The following is a 27141-nucleotide window of genomic DNA, read 5'->3' as shown; positions in this document are numbered from 1 at the left end:
TAGCCTGGGGGCAAAAGGGCTTGCCCTGTCCCACTTGCAGCATGCATAGCGCTTCTCAGCATGAACGTGATTTGGGAAGCACCAAATTCACATGCTCAGCATATGAAAGAGGCAAAGGACTGTTTTTGCATGAGGTGTTAAAAAATAGCTAATGCTTCTGTCATACCCAACTGTGATTTAGAGCAAAGCTGTTCACTGCTAATTCCTTACCACCAGTGGTTCGGGCTGCCACCACCTTCTGCTGGAGAGCAGCCTGTGTGGCAGCCGGTGCTGCTGGGTGCTTGCACACTGCTTGGAGGGTGTTTGCCACCCCAGCTGGCTTCCTCCTACACCTCTACCAGGCTCCCAGCAGCAGCTGTGGCTTCCTGCAGCTCAAAAGAAATAATATAATCTAAATGAAATTAGAGGTCTGGATGGAGACCAGACACTGCAGATGTGCAGTGAAGGTGCTACCATCTGTACTCAGGAGCCTGCAGTGTTGTCTGATAGCTCACACATTGCCACAAAACCCTGTGACAAAATTTCAGATTTTATTCCCTTTCCAAAAAAATTTCCAGGTTTTGGAGCTATGGGGGGGGGGGGGGAGGGGGAAAGGGGGGGTGATGGGGGGAGGCAGCATATATCAAAAGTGTGAGCTGGGTGTGAGCTGGGCTATGGAATGGTGAGCTGTTTCCATGGAGGTTAGTGTATGTGTCTAGGGAATATGTAGAGCTGTGTGGCATGGCTTCGTTTGGGTGTGGGTTCCTGGAGGTGGGAAGGCAGGAAAGTGTTAGCCCTCACGGATGTGGTTGAGACCCTGCCATGGCTACGTGGCTGCAGTTTTTCCTGTTTGGGTCCCTATTTAGTTCAAAGTTGCATCCACTCCATCTCCAGTGGTATGTTTGTGCTGCCTAATATTAATATATAAATATTAATGATATCTATATAAAGCAAAGAGCTGAGGTAAACAGCACACTACCACTTTATTCCATTTATTTTGCAGCTTTGGCTTTCCCCCAGGTATTTCATCCCACCTGTCTTTTGCTGGTCAATGTAACACAGCAGCAGAGCAGAACGTTTCCTTCCTTCTCTGGTCCCATGCCCTGGTTACTGGATGGCTGATACGCTCTTGAACTAGTGAATTATTTGAGGTTTTCCGGCATAAGAAACCCAGCCTTTAACTACATCTCTTATTTTCTAATGTAACCACTTCATTTCAATATTTATTCTTTTTAGGATTTATTGCTATTTCCTTGCTTTTGATTAATTTTTGATTGTGTGAATATGGTGCTACTCAATATAGAACCTTTGTGTGCATGCCTTATATATGCTTGGGCAGTTAGAACTGGGAAACTGCCAGCTGCTCTGTAAAATGTCCTGAGATGTCCATAGATCAGCCTGACATCTAGATTAACTTCAACTCATTCCACTCCATGATATTGTGACCCTGTCAGTAAGAGCTGTGGCTGCTCCGTCCGGTGTTTTTCAGTCTCATGATCAGAGCTCCTGCTCCTTCAGGACATCTGAAACCACTGAGCATTAGCGGAGAAGCTGTCATGCTGCACTTGCTTCATGAATCAACATGAAAACTGCTGTTGGGTGTGCGTGTAGGGGCAAATTCGGGACACTAAGAGCCTTTAGGAGGTTTGTTAGGAAGCCGCCGGCAGGAGCGGTCGGTGTCAGGTGTGGGAGGGAGCTGACAGGTTGGCTGGCCTGGGGACACTGCTTTCTGCGGGTGTCCCTGGCTCCGCTGCCATGTGCCGCCTGGGCTGTGCGGAACCTCTTGTACGAGGTGAGTGCTCCACGTACTGCAGTTGCTATCTCTGGCTGTGGCACTCCGGGTGCCCATCAGAGAGGTGTCACTGTAGAGAGGAAGGTTCCTGCTGCCTTGCTGCAGGTCCTCACCCTCTGCTCCCCACGCTCAGCCCTGCAATGCTCGAGCACCGGAGCAGAGCTGTATGCTGGGCTCCCGTCCCTGCAGAGATCACAGTCCTCGTCTGCAAAGTGGATGGAGGTGGATGTGCCAACTGCAATAGGACAGCGGGCTGGAGACTCAGCCCCGTGGATGCAGATGTGATGGGTTATGTGTGCTGAGGCGAGGTGAGGGCATGGGGTTCTGTGCCCCCAGTGGCTACTGCGCAGTCCCACAGCCTTCTCCTCCCAGCAGTGGTTTAACATGGCACTGCGAGTTCTTGGAAAGTAACTCGTGATGGCTCGTACCCAAGTAACGCGCCTAAGCCAGGCTCAGCAAAGCTCCCTGCCCGACTGGATATCGCTCCCGGCTGTGGGCGTCCGGGGCCGGCTCCCAGCGCTGAGGGAACAGCCATTACACGCCGGTGTTCCCCGGTTTAGCCCAGGCAGCAGGGACAGCGTGTCCCTCGGTGTCCCCGTCACCCGGCAGAGCTAAGGGGAGACCCAGAGCACCGCCGAGGCGCAGCGGCTGCTGCGCGGCTGCCCGGCGCCGACGAGATGCCGGGGCTCGACCCTCTCATGGCGCTTCGCCTCCCGACGCAGTTTGTCCCGGCCGCCGCGCCGTAGGCGCGTTGCCGTGGAGACGAGTGTTGCGGCCCAGCGCGGCGGCTGCGGGCTCTTGGTGATGTCGTTCCGCGACCTCCGCGGTGAGGATCCTGGCCGAGGGCCGCGGGTCTGGGGCGGGGGGATGGCACGGGGCACGGCACGGAGCACGGCATGGGGCACGGCAGGTCCCGGTCCCGGTCCCGGTCTCGGCTCTCCGCGGCCTATTTGCTGCTTCAGCCGCCGAGCGGGTTCCGGTGATGTGTTAAGTTTTTCCCGGTAGTTTCATTTATGGATGCAGGAGGAGGCGCGGGCGCCGGTGCCTCAGAGGCTGCAGGGGGTTGTAGCCTTCCTTTAAACTGACTGAAGGGATAACCGCGGGGGACGGGGGCACCACAGCCCCTGCGTGGTGGTGACCCCACAGCCTCCAGTCAGTTAACCTCATGGGGTGTTTTGTAGAGAGAAGTTTTGCTGACATCGATTCTGCCCAGTGAATCTCTTGTCAAAATGTCACCCTTTTACTCAGGCATATTTTCTAGTGAATCACAGACTAGTTTGGGTTGGAAGGGACCTTAAACTCATCCAGCTCCACCCCTCTGCATTAGGCAGGGACACCTTCCACTAGAGCAGCTTGCTCCAAGCCCTGTCTAACCTGGCCTTGAACACTGCCAGGGATGGGGCAGCCACAGCTTCTCTGGGCACCCTGTGCCAGCGCCTCAGCATCCTCACAGGGAAGAGCATCTGCCTAAGAGCTCATCTCAGTCTCTCCTCTCTCAGGCTAAAGCTGTTCCCCCTTGTCCTGTCCCTACAGGTACTTGTAAAATGTCCTCCAAATTTCCTGTAGCCCCTTGAGCTATTGGAAGACTCCTTTAATCCATTCAGCATTTTTTTTTTCTCCAACAGGGCATATCTAATGGTAAATGAACCGCCTGCTGTGGCAACCAGCGTTCTTGGTAATATCCGTGTCAGATATGTAAGAAGGAATTCCTGCTCTTGCTTGTTTTTCAGATTTTACTGAGATGATGAGAGCACTGGGGTATCCCCGACTCATATCTATGGAGAATTTCCATACCCCAAACTTCATGCTTGTTTCTGAAGTGCTCTTCTGGCTAGTGAAAAGGTTGGTGATCAGGCTAGGACATGTTGGGGCTGCTGCCAGGGTGTGGTATGTATGCAGGGGGCTGGTGTGCTGGTGTGAAACTGTTTTAAGAAGTTTAAAGGGAAGCATAATGATACTGAGTCATTCTGTGAGATCTACTTTTATAAATATCAGATAGAAAATGTGGTAGTTAGTTTAGTTCACGGGTTTTTAATTTAGTTAATTCTATGATTCTGTTATTATTATACAACAACAAATAAGTGGCTTAGTAGCTGAAGGAGAACATACAATGTCTGAGTCCTGGCAGAGCTTCAAAGAATCATAGAATGGTTAGGGTTGGAAAGGATCATATGATCATGTAGTTCCAACCCCCAAATTGCATCTTTGAAGGTGTGCACACTTGCTCAAAAGCAGCTGTGTGTCTTTCACATATTCTACAAACTCTGTTACTATTCTGCCTGTATTTGACCCACATTTGCCCCAAAAGGGGCAAGTGAGGACTTGTCAAGATGCAGTTAGTTCTTACCTTGTTGCTACAATTATCATTGGTTCAACCTGGTATTGTCTGTTGTCATGCCATGTATAAAAAACCCTCAAATGATACAGTACTAATCTACAAGTACCCAGTTTTAGTTTTACACCCACTTAACCCATTGTCAGACTTCAGTTAAATATTTATGAAACTTGAGGTGCTAATCAAATTATACATAATATTCTTTCTCCTATGTAAGTGAAAAAATAAAGTTTTTCATTTGCTCATACAATTGAAGCCATTTGCCTGCTTGCTATTTTTATCCTATTAGTATCCAGTGAGCTTAATTACTGTCCTGTTAGATGTTTGAATACTGTTGCAATCGTAATAAAATAAGGAAATACTTACAACCATTCAAAATTGCTTGGATTAAGTTACCTAAATATTCTTTAAAATACTGCTGTTACACTGAGGTTGTAAATTACTGTTTTTTTTCAATGCCTGTAAAAACATACATCAATCCCCCTTAGTTTATAACAGTAAAGTAGCAGAGCAATTGAAAGAAAACAAATATTGTTTTTAAAATATGCTTCTTTAATGAACCTGAACACTTTTAAAAGCTGAAACTTCTGTTATAGATAACTGGGAATGCTGAGCCTAATAAAAAAATACTTCCCTTTCAGACTAAATATCAACTGAACACTGGCATCCTTTTCTGTTATGGGTCAGTTACCCTTGACACAGGCAGACACATTTTCCGGCTTCTACAAGCCTTTTAATTACACTTTGAAGCAGAGAGGCTACTTTGCATGTACCTTGCTCAAATTTCAAATGTGGGAGCAAAGATCCTTTTTTGCCTGCCTGAATGCTAAAAATCCTGAAGCTTTTGTTGAGACTGGGAATTTACTGTTATTCTTACCTGGTTCCTGGAGACTGGTGACTTCCAGAAATTTCTGCACTTCACTAGTGTTTTCTTAAAGGATTTCACTATCTTTCAATTTGCTTTTTTGTTAATTTTTTTTTTTTTTTTTACTTTTGAAAGTAGTATCTTTAAAATGACATCTGAGTGTGAATTTGTCTTGTGTATTTTGACTGAGTGGAAAAGTGGTGTAAACTTTTAAACGCCAAGGTGGCTGGTTTTGTTATTATCAATAATAGCAATCTAGTACAGGTAACTTTAATGTACCGCTGGAAGGACTGGGAGCATTAACTTAGTCATATGCCTATTCCAAGTATTGCATGTTCCAAATCATGAGGCCATTTGTGATTAAGTTTAGTTTGATATATGTGAGCAGCTTGTGATTTCAGTAGTAAATTACTTCTGAAAATAAGGCTTTCACAGACTTGAGCCAGCTAAATTTTGCTCCTTTGCAAAACCAACTGAAAAGATGTATTGAGGACCCCACCATGAAAGTTCCTTCTGGAGGGGTGTCTCAGGTTTTATAGCTTTTGTGCTTTGTACACAAATGCATTCCAGGATCTGGGTCACCCAGGCTGCAGCAGGAGCTAAAGATCTATTTCACAGTCTCATATGTGCTCATCTTGTTTGATTTTTGCCTCACAAATGAACCAGTCTCTTGAATATTGCACATGTATTTCTTGTCAGAATGTACACATGCTTCTTGCCACAGGTATGAACCTCAGACTGATATTCCTCCTGATGTGGAGACAGAGCAGGACCGGATTTTCTTCATTAAGGCAGTGGCTCAGTTCATGGTAAGTCTGCCTATGGAGCTGCACTTAAGCACATTGAAACACTGGTTCCATATTAGCTTTAACTCCCTCTCTCTTAACAATTTCCTTGCAATGAGTGGCTGAGTATGTATTGTATTCTCGTATTTGGGTTCAAACTTGAACAGGGGAGATTTAGGTTGGATATAAGGAAGAGCTTCTTTACTGTGGGGGTGGTGAGACACTGGCACAGATTGCTCGAAGAGGTTGTGAATGCTCCATCGCTGGCAGTGTTCAAGGCCAGGTTGGACAGGACTTGGAGCAACCTGCTCTAGTGGAAGGTGTCCCTGCCTGTGGCAGGGGATTGGGACTGGATGAGCTTTAAGGTCCTTTCAGCCCAAACCAGTCTGGGATTCTAGGATATGAAATTTTTTTAAACCATTTAAATGGGTTCAGAGGAGATCCCATCATATTAATAGCATCATATTACTAACTTTGGATTCCTGATTCTTTTGTATGTTTGAACAGTTGTAATTTCCAAAGTTTTTGTTATGATATAGAAGCATGTATTGGTATTCTGTTGTATGCACCTTGTTACTTACTAGATCAAGCCATATTTTTCTCAGATCCAAGCTTTTATCATCCTATGAATAAGCATATTTGAATTGGGCTAGAAACATTTTTAGTCTCGTGGAATAAGATATTTGCCTTCATGTTTTTCTTGTTACTTTGGTGCAGCATGAGCCTTTGCTGTTATGACACACTTGTGTAGTGCTCTTAATCAGGTGGAAAGTGTTTAATGGGGCTGCGTGTGGGTGTGGAAACATTGGAAATCTTATGCTACTGCTAAAGGTTAATTTTTTATACTTTTTTAGATTTTTAAAAATCTATTAAAATGACATTATAACCAAGCCACCTTTTCCCTTCTGATTTGTGATTATATTCATAAACTGTCTTAATTCTTGATTTTGCTATGTTCAGAATGTGGTACCCATCTGTGCATACTGGAATGCACTTTTGAGCCCTGGAGCATCATAAGACATAGTGAAAGATCAATTTGGTTTGAAGGGATTTACACCACTCCGAATCAAGCATGTTTTAAAAGGACGAGTATTGAAACAGAAATAATGTTATGCATGCATTTTCCTTTTAATAGCTGATTTTATGTAAGAAATCCCAAGGGTTTTGAGGAATTCATAGAATCATAGAATAGTTAGGGTTGGAAAGGACCTTAAGATCATCTAGTTCCAACCCCTCTGCCATGGGCAGGGACACCTCACACTAAACCATCTCACCCAAGGCTTCATCCAGCCTGGCCTTGAACACTGCCAGGGATGGAGCATTCACAACCTCCCTGGGCAAAATGTGATTCATATCATGCATAATATGGTTCAGAAAAGGAAACAAATGGAAATTTCTTTAATTATCTCAGTTAGTTTTGCAAGATAATATGAGGATTATTGTAGATTTTCAACATTTTCAGAATGGGAGAAACTTGTAGATTCATTGTGGCATCCGCAGTTACCATCTCCAGTAGCTAATAGCTTTATGCATCCATAGCCAGATGTGAAATATTGGAGACAGATTTGTCTCAGAAGAGAATATCAGGAAGGGAAGGAGGGAAGGAAGGCAGGATTAAGGAAGTATGGAAGGCAGGATTAAGGAAGGAGGAAGAAAGGAGGTAGGGAGGGAAGGAAGGAAGAAGGAGGGAGGGAAGGAAGGAAGGAGCGGAAGAGGGAGGGAAGAAATGAGGGAAAGGAGAAGGGAAGGAAGGAGGGAGGGAGTGAAGCAGGGAAGGAAGGAAGGAGGAAGAAAGGGAGGGAGGAAGAGAAGGAGGGAAGGAAGGCAGGATTAAGGAAGGATGGAAGGCAGGATTAAGGAAGGATGAAAGAAGGAAGGAAGGAAGTAGGAAGGAAGGAGGATGGAAAGAAGGAAGGAACGAAGGAAGGAGGAGGGAAAGAAGGAGAGAAGGAAGGAGGGAGGGAGATAGGGAGGGAAGGAAGAAAGGAGGAAGGAATGAAGAAAGGAAGGAAGGAATGAAGAAAGGAAGGAAGGAATGAAGAAGGAATGAAGGAAAGAGGGAGGGTGGAAGGGAAGGAAGGAATGAAGGAGGAAGGAAGGAGAAAAGGAAGAAGGGAGGGTGGGAGGGAAGGAGGGAAGATGGGAAGGAAGGAGGAGGAAGGAAGGAAGAAAGGAGGTAGGAAGGAAGGAGGAAGGAAGGAAGTAGGAAGAGAGGAAGGAGAGAAGGAAGGGTGAAAGGAAAGAAGGAAGGAAGGAAGGGTGGAAGGAAAAAAGGAAGGAGGAAGGGTAGAAAGGAAGGAAGAAAGGAAGAAGGAAGGAGGGAAGAAGAAAGGAGAGAAGGAAGAAGGGAGGGAGGGAAGGAGGAAAGGGGGGAAGGAAGGAAGGAAGGAGTTGTACCATAACTCTTGTATTGCCCCAGCTCAGAGAGTGCAACATCAGTAACCTCTTCTGGAAGTTTCGACTTTTCAGACATCTTCCTGCCAGCAGGAAGCACATATAGAGTCAGTTTCCTCTGCCAGATTGAGATTTTAGGATGAGAGGGTCGAGAGGTAAACATTTATTGGAAGTGGAAATCTGATTGTAAAGTCGCTAAGTTTAACATGATTCCTACAAAGAAACATGGACCAAGACCTGTGTATCGTTTCCTTTGTTGCTTGAAAAGTTAGAGCTAAATCCATATTTTGAGATGTGATCCTTTCCGTCTTTAGTTTCACAGGGAATTTTCCTGCAGTCAGTTATTCAGTGAAGCTCAGTGCAGAGTGGGCAGAACTTGTACTAAACACTATAATGTCTGATTCTTTTATCCCACATTAAAGGTCTTGCAGTGTCACAAGCCTGGGGTATGTGTGAGTTATGGTAACACTATAATACCAGAGTTGTGTAATACCACCAGTGAATCCTGGATAGATTCTTTCTACCACACAGTATTCCCAAGGGATAAACATTTTAGCAGACAAAAGATGCTGAAAATAAGATGCTAAGTCATTTGGGTGCTTAGTTTTTGTATTCTTAACTGGTGATTCACATTTTATAGAATCCCAGACTGGTTTGGGTTGGAAGGGACCTCAAAGCTCATCCGGTTCCAACCCCCTGCCACGGGCAGGACACCTTCCACTAGAGCAGCTTGCTCCAAGCCCTGTCCTACCTGGCCTTGAACACTGCCAGGGTTGGGGCAGCCACAGCTTCTCTGGGCAACCTGTGCCAGTAAAGTGCTATCAGGAAGACTACCTCAAAGTTTTACCTGAAGTTTGGTGTTGTCTCCTTTTGGCTATTTCTTTATAATATAATCTTGTCAGGAATTTCAAGAAGAACATTTGTGTCATTTTTGTGTCAGATATATCATTTCTATTATGCTCTTTTTTCTCCTTTAGTATTTCAAAGTATAAAAAAATAATACAGTTTTTACCATTTTTTTTTCCTTACTGGTCTGTCTGTACCTTTGAGAAATGGAAGACAAGGTAATAAAATCACTAACGTGGTAGCAGGGAAAAATGGAAGAGAAAAATAAAATATTCTGAAGGTACTGCTGGAAGAGAAGACCGTTAAACTGGGATAACTGATCTTCTTCTTGTAGCTCATTAAGGGTGAAATTTACCTCTCTGCAGCAGCGTCACAAGACCTGGGCAGTGCTTACATTCCACTTAATTTGAATATAAGTGGTGCACAAGGGTTTTGCTGATCTTTATGCAGGGAAGAATTAATGGATAAATTGAGTTTTTTCATTCTGGCAATTATCCACAAATGTTCTGACATGCAGAAAGTACACTCATTTCACAAAAATTTCTTCCAGAAACATCAGTAATCTAATAAGGCAAACTTGTGTTTCCAAACAGGAATATTTAGTTTTGTAAAGCAGAGTATGGTGCCCCCTCAAAAAAAAGCTTTTGAGTGAAGTGTGAAGAGGTCAATGAGGATTTTGTTCTTTGTGACGTAATTAATTCATTCTTTCTTCCCAAAGGCTACCAAAGCTCACATAAAGCTAAACACTAAGAAGCTTTACCAGGCAGATGGCTATGCAGTGAAGGAACTGCTAAAGATCACCTCTGTGCTTTATGATGCTATGAATACCAAGGGAGTGGAACACATGGATTTGAGTGAGGAAGACAGCAGCAAGTTCAAGTTTGATCTTGGCTCAAAAGTAAGTAAAACTTGTAGTCTTTTTTGGGCAGGGGTTTTGTGTTAACCTATGAAAAGCAAGTTAATTTTCTATTTGAGTCTTAAGTAGAGAATGTTCTTGCACGGGAGTGGGTATGGTTGTAATTCATACTTCCTGTAGTTGAGGTTATATACTACGATTTGGTTTACTCTCTGTAAATTCTCAACCAGAAGCATAATACAAGGCAAGAGTGGTACAAAATTGGTTATCTTTGGCTTTGACTGCTGAAAAAATGGAAATATTGGAATAGGCCAGAATAAAAACCATTTTCTAGCTACTAACCTTGTTGTCATAGAAGGAGTTTGCAAAATAATGACTTAAAGTTGGTTTTCAGCCGATTTGCATTGAAGGAAAGGGAAATCCTTCTGTTCCCCTAACAGATGTTAAAGCTGTTCAAGTTCTTAAAATGAGTTCCATATCTAGATATTGAAAGAAAACTCAACACTAAGTAAGAGGAATTCCTGTTGCTGCTTTTCGTTAGTTTTAGCACCTCTTTTATATGCTCATATTTTTAGTCTTTGATTCCTCTACAGTTATACTGTGTCCTGCCTGCTTGTTAGACAACAGTACTGCATTTCTTGAGAGAATGCCAGAACCACAGGCAAGTTTTACTCTGTGGCAGTTTGGTGCATCTCTGAAGAAAGCACCTGAAGAAACAATGAAAAAACACTTTTAGGTTGTCAATACTCATTACCTATGCAATGTGTTAGTCACATACCTTTTGGTATATATACTTTTTACTTTAATGTGGAAAAGGTGATGTTTTCCTCTGCCCTGGGCAGCACGCAAACCAACAACTGGCCAAGTCACTGTTTTAAAGAGTTTTTTTTTTTGTGTGTTGTTGGCCTAAAGTGGCTGGGGTTTCACCCAGAAATTTATGTCTAAATGGTACTTCATCTATCATAGAATCACAGAGTGGTTTGGGTTCAGAGGTCCTTGTCAAAAACCCCTCTCCAGGTTTCTTGTAGCCCCTTTAGGCACTGGAAGCTGCTCTAAGGTCTCACCTTAAGGAGCCTTCTCTTCTCCAGGCTGAAGAAGCCCAGCTCTCTCAGCCTGGCTCCACAGCAGAGCTGCTCCAGCTCTTGCAGCATCTCTGTGGCCTCCTATGGACTCTCCAACAACTCCATGGCCGACTTATGTTGGGGGCCTCAACAGAAGTTGTGCTCACTCTGATTCCAGTGGACAACTTCTTCAATACTACAGTAGAATTTTGGCCACTGGGCTGACCTCCTATGCAATTTTAACATCAAAATGGGAAAAATTTTACTTTATGTGTTTCCAGATTACTGACTTGAAGGCAGCTAGACAGCTTGCTTCCGAAATCACCTCCAAAGGAGCAAGTATGTATGACCTACTTGGCAAAGAAGTTGAACTAAGGGTAAGTGCACTCTCGAGAGTGTATAAGAACTTGTGTTCACTGGGTGCTGCAAAGGGAAAAGGTGAAAAAGTATCACTAGTTCTTACCATCTGCATCTAAAATGAACATCTGTGAGTTTGAAGGAGTGCGTCTGAAAGTTTGCATAGATAGGTAGTAAAAGATAAATGATTAATACTGTCAAGTTTTCCAAGTGTAAGGCTTATTATTTCTGTTACAGGAATTGAAGGTGTCACAGTCCTGCAGGGGATGTGTTCTTCAACTTAGTTGTAAAATCACAAGTTGTTGCATGAGGTCATGGATGTGTCCTGCAACACTGCCCATAAGTGTTCCAATTATTTTCTTAAATGCATTTATCTGCTATGCTGGAAGTTCTTTATTTTCTGAAAACAGACATTTAGAGAAGGGAAACACTGAATGTTCTAGTACTGGTTTTGGAAATCTTCAGCTCTGCAATATCTGAGCAGGGGGAAGTGCACCCTGTAAGAGCTGGAGACTGTGTGCCTTGAGGATTAATGCTGCCCGCTCCTAGTTTAATGGAGCACGGGTGTTTTGAAGGGTAGGTCGTACAGAGGGGAGATTGTCTGTGGGACACTGCCTTTTCTGCTAGATATGTAAGTCAGCATGGCGTGCAGCAGTGTGAAAGACATTAATATTTCAGAAGAGAGATGTGGTAAGCCAGTTTAATTCAACATACACAATTGTCACAAAACCATTAATCAGTTACTTCTCATCTTGCATTCTTTGCTTAATTTCTTGGCTTTGATAGAGTTCTCACATTAATGCTACCTAATATGTCAATGTTTGCTTTGGGGCATTAAACCCTTTTTTCTGTGTATCACATCCCTGAGAATTCTACACTAAAGAGTCACATGTAGGTCAGTAGAAGGCAACATTTTTCAAAAGCACTCAAGCATTGGTTTTAGATTGAGTATTGTTTCATCTCTCTAAATCAAGGCTTTTAGGAGTCCAACTGACTTGAGAACTGAGCCCTAGAAAAGGGACTTGAACAAGTGCAGTATGCTGAAACATGAAATGAAAAATCAAGAGATGGTTAGTTCTTCAGTGCAGCCACTTCTCATTGGGTCCATTAAGAAACCTTCAATAGAAGACTATTTAAAGGTGCCGTTTCTAAAAGGATGGTTATCTCTTACATACAGTAGCGAGCGCATGTTCTTGTGGTGTAATGACCGAGTGCACAAGATGGGGCTAACTAATCCTATAGAGGGACATGGCTTATATTTCGCAGAAACATTTGACAGATTGAACTTGCTGACTTTAAGAATCCCATCTTGGGAAATATGACCTTTGCTTCTTTCTCATTAGCTCAGAATTTATATCCTAAAAGCATAAGATGACACTATAACAGCACAGTCAGAGAGCAGCAGCAGAATTTCATGTTCTGTTCCTTATGATTTGTGACTAGTTCTAGTCTTCTTCAGTGATTTGTTAAGCCTGAAGAATCCATTTTTGAGTTGTGTGTTAAATGGCAAGCTTGGTATGGTAGATCAGTGTGTGACAAGTTTGAGAATTGAGCCTGTAGCAAAGCAAATAGGTTTCAGGTTAAAAGCCACAAGATAGCTTCAGTGCAATTTGTCAAGTTTTCTTTTTTTAATTATAAGGACCCAACTCTGTGTTTCACTTGAAGTGTGAAATTTGCTCATCAAATGAGAGCCTTAGAGCCAAATGCTGCTGGTTTCTTCCATTGCTGTTAAGTCTGAGTGCCCATGGAACTCAGTGGAGCTGCAGTTCTTGTCAGGTAGCCAGTGTCGAGTGCAGTAAGGAATTCCTCTCTTTATTTCCACAGGACAAGAGAAAATAGCCTCAAGTGGCACCAGGGGAGGTTTAGATTGATTATTAGGAAACAGTTCTTCACTGAAGGGGTTGTCAAGCACTGGAAGAGGCTGCTCAGGACAGTGGTGAAGTCACTGTTCTTGGAAGATTTAAAAGACGTGGATTTGGCATGTAGGGACATGGAGAGTGATGGACTTGGCAGTCTGGGTTTATGATTGATCACAATGATCCTATAGGTCCTTTCCAGCCTAAACAATTCTGTGATTCTGTGATTTCACACATCTTCCCTGGATCCTTCAGAGAGCTGGTGAGGTACTCAGATCATGGGGCTTGCATCCTCTACCTGTCCTTCCCAACTGATTCTAGGTGGGCAGAGGTAGGAGTGCAGTTATTTCTGGCTTCATATGGGAAATTAGGGCTTTGTCTGTGGGTATCAAAATAGTTGCCATTAATCTAAGGTTACTTTTATTACTTTTTAATGTGAAGATTATTGATTTCCACTGTGTATGTTCTTTTGATATTGCATGGCTAAGTAGTACACATGATGAATTGCACTGGTGGAAGGATTGTGCTATTAAAGGGTGGCAGGAGAGCAGTATGGTTTATTTTTGCATGATATTTTATGTCTTCAAACGTGTGGCATATACTGAAATGCATTGACAACTGTGACACTGATTTAATGAATTTGAAAACATGGTAGTTTCATGTTCACTGAACCTTTTTTTCATCTTCCTTTTCTCCAATCCATCAATTTCCAAATACTTAAATGAAGGATCTTTTTACCTAGGTTTAGACAGACTGATGATATATCTTGTTTCTATCGTAAGTGAAGACTGCTTCATTTTCCACTAACTGTAAAACAAATGCAAGCGTTTGGCGCTAATGGGTTGACTAGATCTGTTCTCATCATCTGAGCAGCTTTTGGGGAAAAAGTGAATAAACCTTATTATTTCCTTTAGAAATCATAGAATTACAGAATTCTAGAATGTTTGGGTGGGAAGGGACCTTAAAACTCACGCAGTTCCAACCCCCTGCCACAGGCAGAGACACCTTCCACTAGAGCAGCTTGCTCCAAGTCCAATCCAGCCTGGCCTTAAACACTGCCAGGGATGGGGCAGCTACAGCTTCTCTGGGCAACCTGTGCCAGCGCCTCAGCACCCTCACAGGGAAGAACTTCTGCCTAAGAGCTCATCTCAGTCTCCCCTCTGTCAGGTTAAAGCCATTCCCCCTTGGCCTGTCCCTACAGGTCCTTGTCCAAAGCTCCTCTCCAGGCTTCCTGTAGCCCCTGTAGGCCCCAGAAGCTGCTCTAAAGTCTTCTGGAGTCTTCTCTTCTCCAGGCTGAACAAGCCCAGCTCTCTCAGCCTGTCTCCACAGCAGAGGTGCTCCAGCCCTCGCAGCATTTTCGTGGCCTTCTCTGGGCTCACTCCAACAGCTCCGTGTCCCTCTTGTGTTGTTGCCCCAGAGCTGGATGCAGGACTACAGGCAGGTCTCACCAGGGGGCAAGCAGGTCTTTGCATCTGCCAGAAGTCCTGTGGGCACATTAGCAGGAGCCTGTCAGGAGGCTGCCTTGCTCAGACTTGGTCAGTTATTAGGAAGATAATGGAGCAAAAAAATATTCGTAATAAAACTGCCACTATGCTGGTGTCAGGTAGAAAGATTTCTGACCTTGGAAGATCTCCCTGCCTTGACAGGGGGTTGGAACTAGGTGATCTTTAAGGTCCCTTCTAACCCAAACAATTCTATGATTCTCAAGGTTGTTGAGAATTTTATTTTAAGCATTTTATTTACTACTTAATTATTATTTACTTTACTTTTATTTACTTCTTAATTAGCCCTAAGAGATGTAATGCTGAAGATAAAAATAATCTATTTTAAAAATACTTAGCTTGTGCTGAAGGCAGGCAACCCGGAAGGTCTGTTTTCTAATGTTCCTCTTGGCGCTTTCTCTGCTTATGACCTTGAACGAACTGTTTATTCCCTGTATATCCTCTTGTGTAAATAAAGTAATTTCTGTTATTTTGTAGATTAAAGCTCTTAACAGCCAGATAAAGTGTTTCCCAATCCACGGAGGATACATTTCTAAGTAAGAACAATGTGTTGCTGTGAGTGTTCTGTATGCACACAGCGTCAGCTTCTTCCCAAACTGATAGAAGTCATTGAGAATCTCTGCACTGACTTCAGCTTGTGAATTAAACTCTCAGGAGAAACAAAGGCATTTATATAGTGGTGGAGCTGGGATGGCATTTGTTACAACAGGAGGAGTTGCCACTGAGGACATTTAACCTGGATCTCTTTTATTTGCAGCTTTTTGATTAAAGAACCCTTCTTTCCTCCCTCTGTACACCTCCCATTGGTGTAGCTTTTTGCCTACTACTTCTGTAGAGGAGATCTGATTTGAGTGACAGCTGCGTTATTCAGTACTCTTTGAAAGTTAACTACAAAAAAATAGTTGATTTGTAATGTTTGGAACATTTTCCATCTGCCACATGTTGGTTCTTGGTATGAGGCACTGTCTGGGGGAAGCTGGTAAACTTATTTTCTCTCATTTACTGTGCTTTGATTGCAAAGTTGCCACACATGATTTCTAGTGGAAACTGATAACTTGAAATTGACAGAACTCTATAGAATTGTTTTCTTCAATTTTTAGCTGTCCTGCTTCTAAACAAAACCTAATTTATGAGTTATAAGGAAAAGGGCTTATTGCCAAGTGGGAAGCCAAAATGAAACCTTGCAGCTGTAAGATACAGTTGAATCAATACTGGCCTGCATTTTAGATTGCTTTAACCTTAACCATGGTTGTATGCTATGTGGCTATAACATTTATGGATGTGTTTTATGTAAGAAATGGTTTTGTAGTGACCTTCCAAATAGTATTTAGCCTGAAGACAGCATCAGCTATAAATAGGTAGGTGGCACATTTCTCCTTGCAGTTTGGGGAACAGGTATGTCACTGCATCCATAATTTTGTCAGCTAGTTGGAAGATCTGAATTCTTGTAGTTCAGTTCTAGACTGTTTTGAAGAGCCATTCTAGTTTGGTGGGAAGAAAATCACATTTGAACCATCTTTTGTTTGTCACAGTGTTTGCCAAAATCAGGTTGTTCATTATTCCCAGCCTTCCTTCATGAGACACAAAGTCTAGCCATGTCAAAGTTTTAATTGCATAAGAGCAAAATGTGCTCCCTTAAACAGCAGGACAACGATTTTCCCTATTTTTAGCTATTTAAAATGCCTTTTTTCCTGCCCAGAGAGAGCCATCCTGTATTTCTGTTTCTGGAATACAGCAGCCACTGCCATTACTGTTAGTTAAGCCTTGCTGGGAATGGAAACCTGAGTTGTATGACAATGTTTACTGAAGTCAAAAGCTTGACGTGAATTAAAAGTTCAGACTACCTCTTTGGGTGCTGTTGCTGAAACATAATGCCTGCTCCTAACTTTGCTGCTCCTTTGCACTATGTCTTCATGTGTCTTTGGGGTCTGAAAGATGCTGTTGATAAATATACTCCTTTCTGTTGCTTTTTCTAAGAAAATCGCAACCCTGCCCGAAGTTTTCTTATATGTTATCTATAGGGAAAGGAAATTCTATCTCCAGTTTTGTTACTGAATGTGGGGAACCTGAGAAGACACCTGACTGGGTGTCTTGCCTTTTTGACGACCCTGCTCTTTTTCCCTTTAAAATACAAAAAGCAAGCTCCTGCCCATCCTTGCTGCCCAAAACCATTTCTGTCTCAGTTAGGAAATTCACTTGCAAACCTAGCTCTTGCTCTGCTAGATTTGTTCATTGTCATCTATCCAGGCTCTGGATGAGACATCACATGCCACCTCCTGGTTAAGGACCCATTCAATGACACCCTGTAGGCCTGTGGGCTAATCCAGCTTTACCAGTACTGCGTGCCATGAAACCTTACAGGAAGGCAATAAAAGGTGAGGTTTTTATGGATGTAGGAAGATAACAGTAGGCCCATGCTGGGAATTGTGAGCTGAGGGTCATTCTGTGGAATCAGCTCTTGGAACCAGAAGACCTGTGGACCTGGTGGTGTGTGCGTGGAGGCAACAGAATAGCACAACTTCATGCTGTCAGAAAGGTTTAAGGTTCCCTTTCTTGCCTCAGCAGCATGTATGCCTACATTTGTGAGGGGTTTGCTCTGTTACAAAGCATATGTTCCGCTTACTTGTCTAGACAGGCCTTCTGATTCCTTTTGGTCTGCAGAAAAAACAGCAGTTGGTTCTCTGTCTCAAATGTTCCTGTGTCATGTGTTGTACATGTTAGGATAGCTCGTGTGAGGCTTGGACACTGTCTTTGATTGAGGGCTCTGCATTGCTGAGAAGGGAACTCTTCCTGTTGATTCCCTTTGTGGACTGCTGAGAGGAGCACACAAGAAAGCAGCAGAATTCTCAATTCTCTTGACCTTTAACCTCTTGAGGAGGAAAATAGGCTGTTAGGAAGTATCAGGTTCCTTCAGAAGGTCAGAATTATTTTTCATGTCCCTCCTGTACCTTCCAGTTCATACAGAACGATGCCTAATGGTCAGTTCCATCCATTGTCTAAATGTGCTTAGTACACAGATGGAGTTTTGAAGGCTTTAAGATCAGTGTAATTTCATGAAATGACTGCAGTACAGTTTTGCTCTAAGGAAATTTTGATGCTAGAACTGCTGCAGTTTGGGCAGGGCTGGCTTCAGTACTGACTTCCCATGTCCTGTGGGGAATGTCCTATCAGGCTGTGCTCTGTTCTGCTTGATTGGGCAGCCAGTGTCTGTGGTTTGAAATCTTTCTTTCTTTGTGATGAAATTCTCATTTCCAAAGAAAACAAAGTTTTCAAGTCTAAGCCAGCCAAGAAATTCATTAGTGCTTCCAGTTAGCTTTGTTCAAAGTGAGATTCAAAACTTGAAGAGTTAAAATCTTAGTCTTTCCATGGAACACCAAATATTCAACTGGGAGAATAAATAATGCCAACAAATGGTGTCTCTTGGGTGCTTTCATGTATTTATCATGTAAAACTATAGCCAGTGAGCTCTTGGACACTTTGAGCAGGAAGCACTGGTAAGTGGTAAACTATCAGCTTGTTCACGAAAACCTCTCTGGTTTTGTGTCTGTTTTCTCAAGTTGTAATTACCAGGCACAGTCCTGAACTGTCATGCTTCTGACCTCCTTTCTGTATCTTTCATCTCTCCTGAGAGCTCTATTTTTAATGGTTAATTTAAAGGAAACCTCTTGAGTGCTATAATGTGTATTCTGATTAGGACACCTAGTTGTAAAGAGTACATTATTTTACAAGAAGATGAACGAGCCCATATTTTTGAGCTCAGTTTCATTTACACACCCTTTTTTTTTTGAGCAGAAGGAAGTGTGAGTACAGCCAGTGGCAATGTAATATCTGCTATTTGGACCAATTTTAGAAAATTGGGCTTGCCTTCAAGTATACAGCCTATTTTATTGTGCAGATTTAAGCACAAACAGATGAGCCTTTGTGTAAAGCCAGGCTTTAAAAATCTCAGTTGTCATGTTACTGCATACTTTGTATTGGATAAGACATACCTATGCGGAAGAGTTGGGCTGGAGGAAAAATGTACTTTATTTATTCCTGTGAGGAGTCACAGATAGTCAGAGTGGTTGTGTTAAATTCATTGTCTTTCATTTGCTAATGGCTTGACAATGTTTAAATTGGCCAACTTTGTTTATTTAAAGTAAATGCTTTTCCCAACATCTTCATAATCTTTGTGGGGTGTTTAGCTTTATCCAGGCATGTTAATATGAGCTGTCTTCCTCTTGGGGCACGAATTAGCAGGCCTCATTTGGAGAGCTTTAAACTAGATTCGAAGGGGGATGGGGTTGTAGCTGGGCTTGCCCCAGTGGGGCAGCGCTCCAGAATTAATGAAGACTGGGAGGCCTCCTATAATCCTAGGGTGAAATCGGTGTGCTCAGCTCGCTCCCTGGAATGTCTGTACACCAATGCGCGCAGCATGGGAAATAAGCAGGAGGAGTTGGAAACATGTGTTAAGTCAGGAGACTATGATCTGGTGGCAATTACAGAGACGTGGTGGGACAGCTCACATGACTGGAATATAGTCACGGAGGGCTATGTCCTTTTCAGAAAAGACAGGCCAGCTAGGAAGGGTGGTGGGGTTGCTCTTTATGTGCGGGAGCAGCTACAATGCACCGAGTTCTGTCCAGGGACAGATGACGAGCGAGTTGAGAGTCCGTGGGTGAGAATTAAGGGGCAGGCTGGCAGGGGGGATACTGTTGTGGGTGTCTGTTACAGGCCACCAGATCAGGGTGAGGAAGTTGACGAGGCCTTCTACAGGCAGCTGAGAGCGACCTCACAGTCACAGGCTGTGGTCGTCGTGGGGGATTTTAACTTCCCTGATGTTTGCTGGAAGGACCACTCAGCAACCCAGCCGCAGTCCAGGAGGTTCCTCCAGTGTATGGATGATAACTTCCTCCTGCAAATGGTGGATGAGCCGACCAGGAGAGGAGCGCTGCTGGATCTCATCCTCACTAACAAGGAGGATCTGGTTGAAGCAGTAAGGGTTGAGGGCTGCCTTGGCTGCAGCGACCACAGGATGGTGGAGTTCAGGATCTTGTGTGGTAGGACTAGTAGAATACTAAGTAGAATTGCAACCGTGGACTTTAGCAGGGCAAACTTTGGCCTTTTCAAGCAATTGCTAGGGGAAATCCCATGGGCAAGGCTGCTTGAAGGTAAAGGGACCCAAGATAGTTGGTTGACATTCAAGGATTGCTTTTTCCGTGCTCAAGATCGGAGCATCCCGACACGTAGGAAGTCAAGGAAGAGGGCCAGGAGACCTGCATGGCTAAATAGGGAATTGCTGGGTATGCTCAAGTGGAAGAGGAGAGTTTACAGGTCATGGAAGGAGGGGCTGGCCACTTGGGAGGAATATAAGGCTGCTGCTAGAGGATGTAGGAAGACAGCTAGGAGGACTAAGGCATCCTTAGAATTAAACCTAGCGAGAAGGGTCAAGGACAGCAAAAAGAGCTTTTTCAAATACATGGCAGACAAAACTAACACCAGAGGCAATGTAGGCCCACTGATGAACGGGATGGGTGCCCTGGTGACAGAAGATACAGAGATGGCAGAGTTACTGAATGCCTTCTTTGTCTCTGTCTACTCTGCTGCAGGCAGTCCTGAAGAGCCCTGTACCCCTGAGACCTTAGATGAAGTCAGGTCAGCGGAGCAGTTTACCTTAGTCGATGAGGAATGGGTTAGAGATCAGTTGAGCAATCTGGACATCCATAAATCCATGGGTCCAGATGGGATGCACCCGCGGGTGCTGAGGGAACTGGCGGAAGTCATTGCTAGACCGCTCTCCATCATCTTTACCAAGTCTTGGGAAACGGGAGAGGTGCCTGAGGACTGGAGGAAAGCAAATATCACTCCAGTCTTCAAAAAGGGCAAGAAGGAGGACCCGGGTAACTATAGACCGGTCAGCCTCACCTCCATCCCTGGGAAAGTGATGGAACACCTTATCCTTGGTGCCATCTTAAGGCATATCAAGGATAAGAGGGTTATGAGGGGCAGTCAACATGGCTTCACCAGGGGGAAATCATGTTTGACCAATCTCTTAGCCTTTTATGAGGAAATAACACGGTGGATGGATGATGGCAGAGCGGTGGATGTGGTCTACCTTGACTTCAGCAAAGCATTTGACACAGTCTCCCACAGCATCCTCACAGCTAAATTGAGGAAGTGTGGTCTGGATGATCAGGCAGTGAGGTGGACTGCGAACTGGCTGAAGGAGAGAAGCCAGAGAGTTGTAGTCTATGGGGCAGAGTCTAGTTGGAGGCCTGTAACTAGTGGAGTGCCTCAAGGGTCAGTACTGGGACCGGTATTATTTAATATATTCATCAACGATTTAGATGAGGGAATTGAGTGTACTATCAGCAAGTTTGCTGATGGCACTAAGCTGGGATGAGTGGCTGACACGCCAGAAGGCTGTGCTGCCACCCAGCGAGACCTGGACAGGCTGGAGAGTTGGGCAGGGAATAACTTGATGAAATATAACAAGGGAAAGTGTCGAGTCCTGCATCTGGGCAGGAACAACCCCAGGTTCCAGTATAGGTTGGGAAATGACCTGTTAGAGAGCAGTGTAGGGGAGAGGGACCTGGGGGTCCTAGTGGACGACAGGATGACCATGAGCCAACACTGTGCCCTTGTGGCTAAGAAGGCCAATGGCATCCTGGGGTGTATTAGAAGGGCGGTGGTTAGTAGGTCGAGAGAGGTCCTCCTTCCCCTCTACTCTGCCCTGGTGAGACCCCATCTGGAGTATTGTGTCCAGTTCTGGGCCCCTCAGTTCAAGAAGGACCGGGAGCTGCTGGAGAGAGTCCAGCGCAGGGCAACAAAGATGATTAAGGGAGTGGAGCATCTCCCTTATGAGGAAAGACTGAGGGAGCTGGGTCTCTATAGTTTGGAGAAGAGGAGACTGAGGGGTGACCTTATAAGTGTCTATAAATATATAAAGGGGGAGTGTCACGAGGATGGAGCCAGGCTCTACTCAGTGGCAAACAATGACAGGACAAGGGGTAATGGGTACAAACTGGAACACAAGAGGTTCCACTTAAACTTGAGAAGAAACTTCTTCTCAATGAGGGTGACAGAACACTGGAACAGGCTGCCCAGGGAGGTTGTGGAGTCTCCTTCCCTGGAGACATTCAAAACCCGCCTGGACTTATTCCTGTGTAACATTATCTAGGTGTTCCTGCTCCAGCAGGGGGATTGGACTAGATGATCTTTCGAGGTCCCTTCCAATCTCTGGCATACTGTGATACTGTGATACTGTGTCTGTCTGTGGAGTTATTATGGAATGTATATCGTTTCTGCTGCTTGGAGCTTGTGTTTCTGTGTGGACAGGGGAATGTTCACAAGCATTTCAGGAAGCTTAAGCTATCACTGCCACCAACAGATGTAACTCCTGTCATTCTCCCCAACATAATATTTCTTCTTCTTCATAGAATCATAGAATAGTTAGGGTTGGAAAGGACCTTAAGATCGTCCAGTTCCAAATCCGCTGCCGTGACCAGGGACACCTCCCATGTCTTCTTTTCTTGTGCTAGGAAAAAAACCCTTTGTGCAGCATGTAGCCGGCTTGCTCACAGAAGTGATCCAGCAGAGGGATAAGCTCAGTACAAAAGCTGCTTTTCTTGGCTCCCTGATTGGGTTCGCTGTACAACTCCTTGAACTTGAGTTGGTGGGGAGGGAGCTGGGCTGCATGGGCTAGTGTTAGCTATGCAATCTGGCATTGTAACTCAGCAAAGTGATTGTGTCTGCTTCCAGAATTCATCTTGTAGTAGGCTGGATACAGCCTGTTGCAGTGTGCGCAAAGCATTTTTAGATTCTTAGTCATAAGTTCTCTAGAGAGAGGCTATTTCCGTCTTTATCCACCTGTTACCAAACAGTTTGCCAACACAAGATGATTTTAAGGCATTTAGCTGCAAAAATCTCCCCTCTCTCCTCCCAGTAGCAAATAAGTAGTCCAACATTTTTTGTGTTCGAAGTCACACGTTACAGTGGACAGGGCTTGGAGCAGCCTGGTCTATTGGAAGGTGTCCCTGCCCATGGCGGGGGGTTGGGACTGGATGAGCTTTAGTGTCCCTTCCAACCCAAACCAGTCTATAGTTCTATGATATAATGACCAGGTCAGAATTGTTGGACAACATAGAGATATCCCTAAGCCCATCTGTCCACAAAATTGCTGAGAGTGGGAGGTTTTTTTTCATCCTTTGGGGTCTCAGTTGGAATATTGTGTACAGTGCTGGTGTCCTCAACATAAGAAGGACATGGACCTGTTGGAGCAAGTCTAGAGGAGGCCACAAGAATGATCAGGGGACTGGAGCACCTGCCGTATAAAGACAGGATGAGAAAGTTGGAGCAGTTCAGCTTGGAGAAGAGAAGGCTGCGTGGAGACCTCATGGCAGCCTTATAATGTCTGAAGAAGGCCTACATGTATGCTGGAGAGGGCTCTTCATTAGGGACTGTAGTGATAGGACAAGGGATAATGGGTTTAAACTTAACCAGGGGAAGTTTAGACTGGATATAAGGAAGAAGTTCTTTACTGTGAGGGTGGTGAGGCCCTGGAACAGGTTGCCCAAGGAAGTTGTAAATGCTCCATCCCTGGCAGTGTTCAACGCCAGGTTGGATGGAGTCTTGGGTGCCATGGTTTAGTGTGTGATGTTCCTGCCTGTGGCGAAGGAGTTGGAAGTAGAAGATCTTAAGGTCCTTTCCAGCCCAAACCATTCTATGATTCTGTCTCCACAAGAATCACTGGTTTTTGGTTGTGTGTTCTTTTGAGGAGTCTGAACCTTTTGGTTATCGGAATCAGAGAAGCCTAGACATCTGCATCATCTCACTTCATATGAGTGCAGGAGGCAGCCTCTTGGCTGTGTTAGATGGGTTCACAGTGCTTGTGCTCCCCAGTTTTTGTGACACTGCACTCATCTACCTACACTATTTTTTCATGGGCTGTAGTGTGAAGATGATGAAATCTTCTGCACTTATGTTGCATACCTTGCTCAACATGTAATAACCAGCACAGGCTCCAAACATCTGTGTTCAAGAATACTTGCAGTTCAGACAGTAGCACTTCCCTTGTTTTGAAAAGACGCCTTGACTGCTCAGTGTTAATCTCAGCCTCACTTAACTGACTTTTTTGTCATCTGCTGTTCTCTAAATCATCTGAGCCTTGGTGAATAAACACTAAATCCTCCTTTATTTGCTATGCAGACAGTCACTGTTGCTCGACCACCCTCAGTTCTGTGTATATTAGTTCCTTTGTGTAATGTTTAAATATATTGGTGTATTTTTATTTCATAGGAAGCAAGAACAGAATCTATTGCTAGACCTTTGGAGATAAATGAGGCTGAGAAGGTGATGAAAATCGCCATTAACTGTGTTATGGTAAGCAAAATGATACTTATTTAATTGCAAAACTATTATTTTTCTGTTGTAGGAAGAACATAGCTGTATTTATTGACAGCCTAGGGTTAAAAGTGCCGAAGGACAAATCACCTTTAGCTGGCTGGACCTAGTAGTGCTGCACCTAGTTAGTTAATGGTTAATGTTGAGTTTCAGTTCATGACTTTGGTGTTTTGGTAACATCAGGTGTATGAACAGAAGCTCAGCAAGGCAGAGATCAGTCTATGTTGACTCCTTGTGTTATGGTAATGGGTACAGTTAGTGATGGTCCTCATGGTTCATTTGGAAACTGGTTGTGTTCAAAGTGAACAAGCATGTTAAAGGAAACTGATAGCTTTCCTGGCAGAGTCAAGAGGTATCAGCACAGTGATGGCTGTGAGCTGGCAGTCAGAAGTTACAGCCTGCAACAGAAAGGGTAAAGGATGCTACCAGCAGCACCTAGGAGAACGTTAAGACCTGCTCTGCTGTCACTGTCATACTGTATAATGGCATTGGTCCAACATGCTGAAATATTCCTCCAGTTGGTGCATCAAAGAACTGCACTTGGCCTCCCTTAGCCTCTTGAGAGAAAACACATTTTAATCCTATTCCCTCCTCTGTTAGAAGCTTAGTGGTAGCCCCAGAAGCTCTACAGGAGGGATAAAAACTGCCTAAATCAGCACAGAAATCTCCATCTCACCTACATTGCCTAAGCCATGTGAACTTTACAGAGTCAGGGCTGCAAGGGGTGTACTTATTAACTCAAACTGTGCTGGTACCTCTGGAGTTGTGAAGTTGGGCTCTGGAAGCAAGATAGCTGAGCTTCCAAGGAGTGAGAACTGGCAAGTGTGCTGATTAGAGCCAGGCCAGTGCCTTGTTACGGCTCTCCTTTTGGAGGACCTTCTGCCTATTGCAGTTGTTGGCAGCACTTTCCTTGCTCCAGTGCTTGGGTTCCTGTGTTTCTAAGCCATTAGCTACACTCAGCCACTGTGCAAGTATGGTGGTTAATTAAATTCTAGTGATTACTTGAAGTTATTTAACTGCAAACTATATCCAGTCCAATCATATAATTACAAGGAGTGGAGTTCCACATTTAAACAGCTAATGCATAATCAATAGATACTCCAGGCAATCTTTCCGTATGTTTCTGTTCCTACTCACAGTCTCTACCAATTCTAAATGTTAATGTACATTGCAATTCTACACAGCAGTGCTAATAAACCAAAAGCAGCACTGTAGAGCAGTTTGTTTCTTGGGAAATGGCAAACACATGTACCTCACCTGGATTAATTTTGGACCTGTTAGTGAAATGACGTATTATAGGTGAGCAACACCTACCAGTTACTGCTGGAATTTCAGCAAGTTTGTATCCTCCCTTTCACTCAAAAGTTGTTTGTGGTTTCCTGACCATGGGCACACTGAATGTACTCATTTTGTTCTAATAAACTGGAATATTCTCACATCCCCCTCCTGATTCCTGTAGCATGTGTTGTAATGTTAGGGATGCTTTCCAGATTCTGAAAAGCTGGATAAAGCAAGACTTAGAAAAGGATGAAGATATATGGAGTCAATTTTTCATAAAAGTGACCTTTATCTTGAAGGAAAAAAAAAAAAAAAAAAGAAAGAAAAGAAGGTGGAAACCTGAAATTCCCTGCAATAGTACCAAGAAGTAAATGCAGTTCTCATCTGTGTTTATTCAGATACTACACATCAAGAGATGCTCTTACGTATCCTGTCAGACTTTTATGAGGAGGTTTCTCCCTGTCTGTTACTGCTTTTTCAGTGAGAAGGAAAAGTTAACGGTTAAAGCCAGGGCAAGCTGTGGGTGGGTTTTATCTGTTCTTCTTTAAGAATGTCTGGGGAAAAAAATAAAAAATCAGACATTTAAAATCTGCAAATGTCCAGTTAGCTCACTCCTGTCCTGACCACAGAGAATTTTCAGCTTCCATTGCCTACTCAGTTTATGTTCTAGCTCATTGTTAGAATATTATTTGCTAACGTGAAATGTGAGATACAGAAGAACGCTCCACATCTTAAAGGTAATTCTAATTATTCTAGTTCAAGCCATGGTTTATCACCCTTCTCTTTTAGGAGCAAGTCCAAAAGACTAAAGATATGTTGAATAATGTGGCTTTGGATGAAGCCAATTTGGAAGCCAAGATTGAAAAACGGAAATTGGAACTGGAAAGAAGCCAAAAGAGGCTCCAGACTCTACAAAGTGTGCGGTAAAGATTAGGAACTGATTGTCTACTGCATGAGTGATGGGACTGTGCATTGTTAATGCTTAGAGCAGTGAGGGGTGAGGTTTATAGTGAGCCTGGGATGATGCCCTGTGGAAGAGAGAAATTCTCTTCTCTAGAAATGCCCAGTTTGGATTGTAACTGTTAGCTTTTCTGTTACCAGAATTTCAGAGGTGTTAAATGTGGCCAGAGTTGGGCTCATTAGGCATCCCTTGTTAGGATGGGTTGCTCCTGGCGGTGACCCTGCCTGCCATGAAATGGAGATGGTAAGATTCACACTTTGGGTTGATTTCTTGCCCAGAATTAAACTGCAGGTTTATATATTCTCTGATTGCATAAACAGATCATGCTCTGGTTTTGACCTAATATGAAAAAAAAAAAAAGCAAACCCAACCAAGGAAATATTAGAAAAACAAATGGCGGAAGGAATTACGTTGATCCATATACATGTTTTGATCAGGAAAGCTTTAGGGGAAGTGTAATGGGTAGATGTGAAGCATTACGCAGACACAGTGTTCTTTGAGGTGCAGCAGTTAGCTCTCCAGTGTAAGGACATCCACACTTATTGGTGTCAAGTCTAGTTACGCTTTTCCAGCATGGTTCTGTAGCAAGTAAGCATAGTTTTTGTAGCAAGTAAGTCTCCAGCAAACTAGGTGATGTTCCAGCCATGCTACAAGCTATTTTTTTTGGAAGTCATGGACCAGCAGAATAAATTAGCTTAGGTTTGCCTGCTAAAAAGGCCAAAATGGTTCCTTTCTGCCTGTTTGAAAGGAAATGGCAGTGAGTGCACAATATCCTTTCCTTTGCTGTGTAATTTTTGTGGGAGAGTTTAATGAGGTTTTTTTGTCTTATGCTTACAGTCTCTGAAGTAGTGTGGAACCTTAAAAACAAAAGGTGCTTTTAAACTTGGAAAAGA

General features: G+C 43.7%; 1 protein-coding gene across 2 annotated transcripts in view; it reads left to right on the top strand.

The window, feature by feature from the left end:
• The first annotated feature begins 2547 nt into the window (after positions 1-2547).
• CLUAP1 (clusterin associated protein 1) overlaps positions 2548-27141 on the top strand; it is a 63330-nt gene continuing 38736 nt past the window's right edge. For both annotated transcript variants that reach the window (XM_057407931.1, XM_057407929.1), the window contains exons 1-7: positions 2548-2597; positions 3502-3613; positions 5696-5780; positions 9715-9894; positions 11195-11290; positions 23905-23988; positions 26077-26210. In XM_057407931.1, coding sequence (XP_057263914.1) covers positions 2576-2597; positions 3502-3613; positions 5696-5780; positions 9715-9894; positions 11195-11290; positions 23905-23988; positions 26077-26210 — 713 coding nt within the window. In that variant the 5' untranslated portion in view covers positions 2548-2575. The remainder of the gene's footprint in view (positions 2598-3501; positions 3614-5695; positions 5781-9714; positions 9895-11194; positions 11291-23904; positions 23989-26076; positions 26211-27141) is intronic.

The sequence above is a fragment of the Pezoporus wallicus genome, unplaced genomic scaffold, assembly GCF_028554395.1.
Source record: "Pezoporus wallicus isolate ANWC-B61680 ecotype Strahan unplaced genomic scaffold, APGP_CSIRO_Pwel_v1 contig_4012, whole genome shotgun sequence".
Lineage (NCBI taxonomy): Eukaryota > Metazoa > Chordata > Aves > Psittaciformes > Psittacidae > Pezoporus > Pezoporus wallicus.
The sequence above is the reverse complement of the archived record's forward strand: the minus strand, read 5'-3'. Positions and strand labels throughout refer to the sequence as shown.